General features: G+C 33.0%; 1 protein-coding gene across 1 annotated transcript; it reads right to left on the reverse strand.

The window, feature by feature from the left end:
- Positions 1 to 5463: 5463 nt before the first annotated feature.
- On the reverse strand, positions 5464 to 7095 carry LOC139857426 (transcription factor TCP15-like). The gene has a single exon (XM_071846178.1). The coding sequence runs from the start codon at positions 6874 to 6876 to the stop codon at positions 5683 to 5685; it is 1194 nt and encodes a 397-aa protein (XP_071702279.1). The 5' UTR covers positions 6877 to 7095; the 3' UTR covers positions 5464 to 5682.
- Positions 7096 to 11163: the final 4068 nt, after the last annotated feature.

Raw genomic sequence — 11163 nt, forward strand, 5'->3', positions numbered from 1 at the left:
GGGGTACTGCCCTCATGAAATGTGCCCGAGGGCTTCATTGACATATCATGCCCTCACTCCGCCCTCAAGCTTGTCCTTCAACTTCGCCCTGCAGTTTTTCTTGAGAAAGTATAATTCATCACGAGTCTCTCTCCTGCTTTGTCCAGTGTTAACAACTTATAAATAATTTATTTTATTAAATTTGGTTGGGTATGAGATGGTGAGTAAGTATGTTATGGTAAAACGTCCTTCTGCGGCACGAAAACTCACCCTCAAAAAGGCGTATTCTCTCTAGTGTCAGAGGTGATTATATAATTAATTAATTAATTACCTATTGTGATGAAAAACGGTGTGTGACAAATGTATGTATGTTTTATATTGATGTTTTAGGTTTTATTATAGTACGTTATTACCTTAATTACTATCGTACGTATAATAAGCAAATTTGAATGGTACCTAACGAGTGGGTGGGCCTTTTACAAAAGAACGACTTGATATATACCACATGACATTCACAGATACGGAGTAGATCTTAAACTCTTTCATATCTATAAATCAAATTATTGGTATAGTGTAAACGTCATCACGTACGCTCGGTGTGAAAATAACAAAGTAAACAGTAATTCTGCTTCGCTTTTTGATTATAAGGGTTAATGCATCATATATCTAATGTTCGAGACTCAATTTATTAAGTTTATGCGCGTTAAAATAATTGGAAGTACGTACGATCAATTTGTATTAAGTCACATTTTATGTGGTTTTTAATTCCATTTACGGTGATCAGGGCCATGCATATGTCTTTTCCTAGGTTGCCTAACAAGCAGGTTACGTCCATGAACGTCGGAAGTACATAACAATATTGATTAAAATATAATATATCTTATGTGTCAAGGACATGTAAAATAGTACTAATGATTAGGTACATATTCTTTGGGTCAATATCACTTACCTGCATGACTTATTTCTAAAGAAATCTAAACATAGGACTTGAATGCTACCTGCTATAATTATCGACCAACAAACTTCAACCGAGAAACAAAATATTGAACTAAATCTAAAAAAATCATTTAATTAGAAAAAAAAAAACAGTCAAGGATTTATCTTTGAACTTGTAATACGTTAGGCAATAAACAATGCATATGCATATGCATATGCATATGCATATGCCTTTATAACTAGTTAAGCGGTTAACAGGTATGAATAGACAACTCCTATATACATACAGTAATATATATAATACATATACATAACCAGTGACCAATGATATAATCCTTTTATATATGTAGCATTTTTTCTAATTCTAGTAGTACTATTCATAGAGACTATTAGGCCATAGATAATGGTGATTGTGAGGTGGAGTGAATACGGTGTACTCTTTAGGTATTGTCGTTGACATGACCATGACAGGATAATAAGAGAGTTGTAATAGGAGACTTTTGTAAGAAGTTTGACGATGATGTGGTAAAATTTAATTGATATTTAAGGTGTAAATAATTAAAAGTGAGAAAGAGAAAATACTCAATTGCATGCTACCATGTCACCAACACCTTCCTTTTGCAAATTTTTGTTGACAAACCCTCTACAAATGACCACAAACGCTCCATTCCAGACGTTTGTTGGGCGTTTCTCGTGACATGTAGACGACGATGAGGGAAGAAACGATGCGATATCCTTGTTCTTAGTGCTAATCCTTTTACTCTGTATATATCCTTTTATATTACAGTATTTCGAATAGCATTTTTCATAAAGGGTATTAGTGCAAACTTTTTATATTATTACTAATAGTACTATTCATAATGGTTATTAGTGCTAATTATGATTATGATTGCTAACCAACCACTAACTAAGCATAATATTTTTTATAATATCGTTAAGTTTAGGTTATATATCAACTTGAGCCCTATTTTAATGGAAGTAGCACGGGTTAAGTGTTGCGAAGGTATCTCAAGTTCAATTCCAAACTCCTATATTTCCTTTTAATTATTCCATGTGCTCAACGTGATCGATATAAATGTCTTTTTACTTATCCCTCTTCTATCATTCATTTTTTCTTTTTAAGTCAACCAAATAAAATTAAATAGTTTTTAATCCAAACTTATGTTTCGTTCTTCCATTTAGTTTCTTATTTTTAATGCTTTTGGTATGTTTCCAAATTTTTTCATTTATGCTAACGTTAACCCTTAGAATTGTCGTTAACGTATATAAAAGTATTGTACAATTGATCAGTAACCACTACTAAAAAGTTAATATATAATTTCTACGTATAATCATTTTATGCACGTTAATGACACCCATTAAAATTGTCGTTAACAAATTAATAGAAAGTATTAAATACATTGGTCAAACCGATTTCACCACTAAAAAGAATAAATCAAAACAAAATGCGAAAAAGACATCACTAATTCAACAAGATAACCGCAAGAACGGCGGCTGCTACAATACTTAGTTTATATTAGACCTGGCAAAATGGACCCAAAGTTTTAAAAATGGGTCCATTGGGTTTACTTGAAGACCCAAATGGGTCCAAGCACATAATATAACAAATATCTTAAATACCCAAATGGGTCCAATCACAATACAAAAATTACTTGAAGACCCAAATGGGTTCAAATGGGTTCACTTCAAAAGATTTGTTTTTCGGCGGCCGTTTTCGGCGCGCGATTTCGGGGCGCGTTTCGGCGGGCGTTTCTGCGCGCGTTTTTCGGCGCGCGTTTTCGCGGTCGGTTTTCGTGGCGCGATTTCGGGGCGCGTTTTCGGGGCGCGGTTTCGGCGCGCGTTTTCGGCCCTCGTTTTCGGCGCGCGATTTCGGGGCGCGTTTTTCGGCGCGCGATTCCGTCGCGCGATTCCGTCGCCCGTTTTCGGGGAGCGGTTTCGGCGCGCGATTCGGCTCGCTTTTTCGGCGCGCGTTTCGGCGCGCGGTTTCGGCGAGCGGTTTCGGCGCGCGATTTCGGGGCGCGATTTCGGCGCGCGTTTCCTTCGCGCGTTTCCGTCGCGCGATTTCGGGGCCCATTTTCGGGACACGTTTTCGGGGCGCGGTTTCGGCGAGCGATTTCGGGGCCCGTTTTCGGCGCGTCTTTTCGGCGCGCGTTTTTCGGCGCGCGGTTCCATCGCGCGTTTCCGGCGCGCATTTTCGGCATCCCATTTCGGCTCTCGTTTTCGGCGGGCATTTTTGGAGCCCGTTTTCGGGGCTCGTGTTCGGAAGAGATACATCAAAAAATACAAACAAGAAACTTTTTACTAGCCCGACCCAACCGACCCGGGTCTTGACCCAACCCGACCCGGGTCTCGACCCAACCCGTTCGACCCATTTTAATTCTGACCCGTTTCGACCCATGACCCATTTCAACCCGAACCCATTTGATCTTTGACCCATCCCGACCCATCTCAACCCGTTTGCCAGATATAGTTTATATCAATATCATTACTTTAATAAATTCACTAAAAAATGTGCATGTGCAATACCTAATTACCACGTGGATCTATAAAAATCGTATATAATAGAATCATCATTGGTCATTATACATCATTAAATAATTCTGAATACAAATTAACCTTTACCTTTACAATGAACAACAAAGATCGAAGCTTTTCTTTTATTGTAATTTATTTTTATTATTTATAAAAAGCAAAATCAAAATAAACTAATCATCATGTGAAATTATTAAAAGATAATGACACCTAGTTTAGTTAGCTTGAAATGCAGATCCCATAACAACTGACCACTTGATTAGATTTAGTTACCCCAACCACCCTTAATTATAGCATGGGTTTCCCTATAGGACACACGTTAACGTTCTCATACATCCACACATTATCTTTAACAAGGGGTCAAATACATATCTTACATTAAGTGGGCAAGTTCTGTCGAGTTTAACGCCCGCGTTAAATAAAATAAATAGTTAAATAAAAAATGAAAAAAAATAAAATACAATATTTTAATATTATTATTATTATACGGCGTATTACTTTTATTTAAACATTAACATTATTAAAGGTTCAAACGAGATTCACAAAAAGAGCGAAACCGCGAGAACTTTTTAATTTTATAGTTTTTATGCATTTAAATTCAACAAATTACATGCAAATGTTAATTAATGTTCATATCGTCAACAAACATATGTTCATTACCACAAATTACATGTTAAATTGTTAATTATTTGATTTTTGTTCACATGTTCAAAAACAAATATGCACATGTAAGCGAAAAACTATATATTTAATTATATAGGTAAAGTATAAGTTATTCCAAACTATTTTATGTTCATTTCTTCCTATCCATCAACATTTGTGGGTGATTCAATTTACCCATTTGCGAAAATCTTTGTAAATTAAAAGTTCTAGCAGTTATCGCCTCTTTTATGGTTCTCGTTTGAACTTTTGACTATATATATATATATATATATATATATATATATATATATATATATATATATATGTGTGCGCGCGCGCGCGTCTGCGCGCGTGTAATAATAAAATCGATAGTATTGTATTTTATTAACTCTCAGTGAGATATTTTAAGACAAAATTGCATAAGTTGTCCACGTGTTAAGACATTTTAGCAGTTTTCATTCCTCCCAATTCAAAATTGCAGTAACAGTCTTTAAAGTAGGATTTAATTTCAAACTCATCATTTGCTCCAACAACTGTTAACTATCCCGTTAAATCATAAACTTATGCAGGTCACATGATTTCACCTCTTTTCACATAATTTTAAGATTTCATTTCTCATACCTTATATCATTTTCAATTCAAAAAAACATTAGAACCCACACCTTGATTATACACAGCTGCATATTTGTCCTCCTTATAATAATCTAAATTGAGGTATTACTGAGCTTTTATTATTATCAAGCGCATGTGTAGTTTGCGAAAAAAAACTCATAACTTTTGTCATTTTCCCCTTTTAACAGTTTCAGCTACTCTGCTAAATGCATATACACGCGTATAAAGTTAACAGCTATCAGCTACCGGCTACCGGCCACCACTTATCAACTACCAACCGATTGTGAATAAAAGATATAAAGATAAAACGATATGCTCGAAAGTTATTTAAGGCATACCAAATGCTAACAGGTTAATGGTTGATTTTCCGACTACCCTTGTGGGATTGATCTTATCAAAAAGAAAACTATAATGATAAAAGCTACGTGAAGTGCACACTAATAAAATTTAGCGAGATAGTTAATAATTGTTACGGAAAAAATGAGTTTAAGATTAAAATATCACTTTAAGGACTGTTACTGCATTTTTTAATTAGGAGAGATGAAAATAGTTAAAATGTCTTAACATATGGACGATTTAAGCAATTTTGTCTTATTTTAATGAATTCATTTTATAACATAGTTAACATAGATTTTCAAATCAATATTTTCATGTACTATATTAGTTAAGACAATCAACTCACTAAATCACCTACAATTAAGGAATGAATTAGAACACTAAAAAAAGCGTAATGAACACTTTTCATCATTAAAACAACACCTTCTCCCCAAGCGCCCTTTGAAAATTTCCATTATATTAATCACACCAATAATATAATATAAATAAAAAATAAGATTTTAACAAAAATCATAACAATTTCAATAGTAATAACAGTAAATCATAAAATTCTCAAAAAAATGGAGAAAATCAAACCTCACGTGTGTTTTAGTTTCATGTTTCACACATCAAATTTAACACCACCATAAATCATACTCCATTGACCTACGAGTTATGACTACTCGTATCATGTCGATCATCACCACCACCACCGCCACCACCGTCACCACGGTGGTGCGACTGTGACCCACTGGCCGGAGAATCACATGATCCCGGTCCAAATATTGGCCTATACGAATTCAACCCACCAAACATATTCAATTGTCCTTCACCATATCCACCACCACCACCACCACTTCCTGACCCTAGTTGCTGACCTGGCACCACCGCAACCGGTGTCTGAAAATTCATAAAATGTAAACCACTCGAAACCGTCCCTCTATACACCGTTGCACCACTATTATTTACATTTGGAAACGTCCATATTGGATCACCATTCATAACTTGATGTTGATTTGAATTTGCTAGCATCCAAAAATTGGCCGGAATTGATGCATGATTACTACTCATTGATCCTGTACTTGATTGCATCAAATAACTCCCCATGTTTTGTTGATGTAATTCGAGTCTTTTTCTTGTTATACTCTCTTCGGTTTCTTGTAATTCAACTGAATTGTCTCTCATTTCTTGTTTAGTTTGTAACATACTGTTTAAACTCCCAAAATTTAAGTAATTAGAAGATGATGAATTATTGTTATTTTCTGAAGATGGAAAAAGATTCCTTCTTTGTGGGAGACTGAAATTAGGGTTGAAGTAAGTGGACCGGAGTTGAGATGGAATCGACATGCTTGAACCGGAGCTCCGAAGTGAGATGTTAAGTGAAGTAAAGTTGGCCGGGATTGTACCGGTTCCTGTGGCGGCTATGACGGCCGGTTCAGCTTGTTGGAGTAGCCATTCGATGGTTTCACCGTCGGATTTGTGTCCGAGTTCGCGGGTTAGTTGGAAAACCCTAGCGGCACATAAGGCCGGCATACGGATGCGACGGCCACGGCCGTCGACTTTTGTATGCCGGTCTTTTGTTGAAGTTCTTTTAGCTGGTTGTTTCTTTGATGGATCACTTGATGATGTTGTGGTTGTTGTTGTTGTTGCGGTTATTTGCATGTTAGGGTTGTTGGATCTGACAAGATTAGTGTCGGTAGATATCGATAAGGAAGGGTAAGTAGTGGTGGTCGTGGCGGAGCAACTGACAGTTTCATCGTCTTTTTTTTCGAGTAATTGAAAAGGAAAATTCGGCCGGTGGCTGTGGTTGTGGTTGTGGTCGTGATGGTGGTGATGGAAGTGATTATCCCCACCATCCATAATTGCATGAAATTATGATAATAATGTATGCACCAGAACAATAAAAGAAATACACATGTAATGTTTTTGTCACTCTCTTCACTTATTATATTGCCTAGACTAATATGAAGGGATTTAGGGTTTTGTAGTAGTGTGGAAATAGATTTATTTTTCTTCAAGAACATGTGAAATAGCTTTTCTCATGAAATGCAATTTGTTCACATTTGAGATGTGTGGGAAGATAAGGAATGAAGGCAGGCTTTAAGCAACAAAGGTAATGAGTGGGAATTATATGGGTAAGCTTTAAAAAGCAAAAATAAAAACAAAACAAAAATAAAAAATGAAATAAAATAAAATAAAATAAGAAATAATTATAGAAGGTTAATTAAAGTATGTGTTTGGTGTATAAAGTATTGGTCAACCGACATTTTTAGTCCTTAGACTTGAAAACGATTGACGTTAGCAATATAGATACTAAATGGACGCGTACATTTTTGTAGCCGACATCCACTTGTGCTACATTTCTGTTTTCGCAAAAACTTTTTTTGTGAAATTTTATCATCGTACTATTTAGATGATTATGTATTATGTATGCTTTCATTCGTTACACATGTATAGGGTCCACAATGTGTAACTTATTACGATCTATGAAAATCAAAATGAGATGAACTATGTACCATTTGAAAGTTGTTGTAATTCATGACAATGTTACATTAATGATACTTTTTGAAGGGTTAGGATTCTCTATTGTAATTTGATCAATCAAGTTACTATGACACATTATATATAACAAAAAAAAAAAAAAAAAAATTTTAATAATTAATGGCTCCCAATTTTCTCCTCACAAACTCTATAATATGACTAGTCGTGTTAAAACACAATAATAGAGAATTCTTACCCCTTTTTAATCTATACAAGAAGGTTAGCATTAAACATTGTTCTCTCACTTGTATAGCCACAACTACATTATTAGATCCAAATCCTAAATCAAATAGTTTCATAAAGCGTACCTTAATTTAAAAAACTTAGTTAGTATGTCTTGATTCGAAGGTTATGATGATTTGGAGGCTTCGAAAAAGTACTATCTTCAATGTTTCTCCAATAAAAAAGAACATTCTTTTTTATTCTATATGCAATTGTTAATTTTTTATCTTGATATAGAGGTAAATTAATTTAATTGCTCTTCGAACTCTTGGCTAATAAGCTATTATAATTGTTTTGGTGTGTCTTTTATCAGGGCGTTTTTTAATATATATATAATCATAATAGTGACACTTTAAAGTAAAGGGATCATTATGTAACTTGCATAAAAGTTGATGGGGGAAGTTGTAAAAGTAGAACAGACTTTGTTGACATCTTTGCTGGTATCTTTGAACTTGATTGAAATGTATCAAAAAAGGAATTTCTTTTCCAGATATTGTTATCATTTTTGTTGTAACCTTTTTATTATAATAATCCAAAAGTAATTAAATATTTAAATTAAAGTTAATCAAAGATAGGTGCCCGTTTATGTTTTAATATACCATCTTGATTGGATCAGTCTTATTGTAATCTATATACTTAACAATATTAATTATTAAGTTGTTGAAATATTTGTTTTTTTTCCCGATTAAAATTGTAAAATTAAATGAAAAATAAAATAAATAAGAGGGGAGTTGGTTTCTTTAATTGTGGTTGGACAGAAGGCTTTGGTTCAGAGTCCACGTGAGGTGCTCTTTTTTATCATTCAATCCATAAATCAGTGGCGGGTCCCACTGTCCATTGTTTCGGCCCCACCCTTGACTGACTCAGCAATTCCAGAAACACTGATTGCGTCTTTCAATTGCCGTAAATTCATAAACAAACGTTGTTTCAGTAAAAATAAACTACTACAATGCTGTAGCATGTAACCAACGTTTCAAGTAAAAATAATTGATTGTGGATAATTAATAATTAATAATTAATAATTAATGATTAATAATGAAAGTAAAAGCTTCTTAATTGACCTGTTAAATGAAGTTTTCTTCTATGCAATTACAAATGGGCTGAAAGTACTAAACATGTGGAGAATTAATGTTTATTTTGGTCATTAAATACAGTTATATCATATATCATATATATAGATATAGATAGATAGATAGAAAAGCCTTTTTTACTTGGGTACTTACACCACCAAGTTTTTACCATTCACCACTAAAATAATTCATTAGACCTTTTTACCCTTTCCCGTATCACACTAACGTAAAAATAGAAAATGTACTGAAACACAAATTGAATAAGCATCAAATCAACACATATGATAATTTATGAAATACAAAAAGCTACAAAAAATTGACGGAGCAACCCCTATATTGAAAATAAATTAGACGATGAATTGAATATTTATCAAATCCAGTTACATATACCTTCCACCGTTCAATTCTTAGTTCTAACTGTTTTTCATCATAAAGAAAATAATATGGAGTATTGCTGTTGAATTGGATGAATACCAAATCCAATTACCAAGTTACCTGTACGCATATTTGGGCCTTAAATATCCTGATTTACCCAAATGATTGTAACTAGTGAATAACCCGTGAAATCACGGGTTCGTTTAAATGAAACAGTTTAACGATGTGTTTTATGTATTAAGTGAACGTAAATGCTAAAGTCATTTAGTTTAATGACCCGTGGAACCACATATTTCGACTAAGAAACTTGTCATTGTTTTTACAAACGTATTGATATACTTAACTTAGTCAAAATAAATGAACTACATTTATTCTCTCACCACTTACTTTCAATTTTGATCACAATTATTATTTTTCTTATCATAAAATTTACATTACAACATTTTATTGAGACATATTTCGCATACATATGTAACGTAATTAATCCTGTAAAGAAAACCTATATTTGAATAATAATAATAATAATAATATAATAATAATAATACTCCCTCCGTCCGACTACAAGTATCCAGTTACTTTTTGCACAAAGTTTTAGAAAATTTCACTAAATTCATTTTCCACCAATCAGAAATTTTCCCTCTCCAGAATAACCTCTTCTGATTGATTGAAATCTATAGTTTCTATTAAAATCCTATAATGATGATGTCATTATTAGGCTATTTTCTTTGTTAAAAAAAATCAAAAATAAAAAGAAAAACAATAACGTTGTATATGTATGTAAATCAGTATTGTTATCTCATCATATTGTTGGTCAAAACAATTACTGAAGTGCTACTGGCGATGTGAGCAAAAGAAGTAAACAATTGTAATTAGTTAGATATGCATATCAATTTTTTGACGAAACGTGATTTATAGTATCCATAGCCTATCAATTAAGAGCAATTAACAACAATAAAAAAATTCCAGTCAGCTAAAGATATATAAAGATAACTAATAGTGATCACATTATGTATTCTCACCTTATATTAAATTTATACCGTTGAGGAGAATTAGATGATTAGCATGTATCGATTATGGAAGTTAATATCATAGTACATAGCTCGGAGAAGAAAAAAAAGCAAACATGAATAATTGCCGCTAAAAAAATTAGGGCATAAAGACGTATCACATTAAGAGTGAATAAATGAGTAAAAATGATGAGTTTGTATGTTTAAAATGGGCTCATATGATATTATCATATTTAAGTGGGTAAATATGTTATTATTAAATTTAAAAAGGGTATATATGATAAAAATCTTAAATAAATAATAAAATATTTAATTAATGTTAATGACATCATGAAGATGGGTTAGATTTTTTTCTTTTTCTTTTTGATTTTTTCTTAACAAAGAAAATAACTTAATAATGACATCATCATTATAGGATTTTAATAGAAACTATAGATGCTCTTTTCAAAACTAGTTTATGTTGATCAATTATATTAGTTCTTGATGATGGAACTCTAGAGGAAATTGAACACCATCTAATTTTTACACAATATTGGGTGAGTTTTGTTTGTTTTGATAATACGGAGTAAATTTTATAAAGTTCTTGATTTTGGTAATGAATTAGGTTGAATTTGTTTTATTGTTTATTAAAGAATATCAATGATTATGTTTTGATGATGATACAATTGTTGATTTTGGTAATGAATTAGGTTAAATTTGTTAACGGTTTATTAAAGAATATCAATGATTGTGTTTTGTCGATGATACAATTGTTAAGAAATTTATTCAGTACTTTTAGTAAACAAAAGGAAAGGATAAAAGTGTCAAAAGTACTCAATTGGTGGTGTATGTCAAAAAGAAAGTGGTGGAAGGATCACTACCCTATTTACTTGGTCTATATAGATTAGGGTTTTGAAGTAAAAACGAAGTGTGACATTTTGGTAGGTCAAAGA

This window comes from Rutidosis leptorrhynchoides, chromosome 7 (assembly GCF_046630445.1).
Source record: "Rutidosis leptorrhynchoides isolate AG116_Rl617_1_P2 chromosome 7, CSIRO_AGI_Rlap_v1, whole genome shotgun sequence".
Lineage (NCBI taxonomy): Eukaryota > Viridiplantae > Streptophyta > Magnoliopsida > Asterales > Asteraceae > Rutidosis > Rutidosis leptorrhynchoides.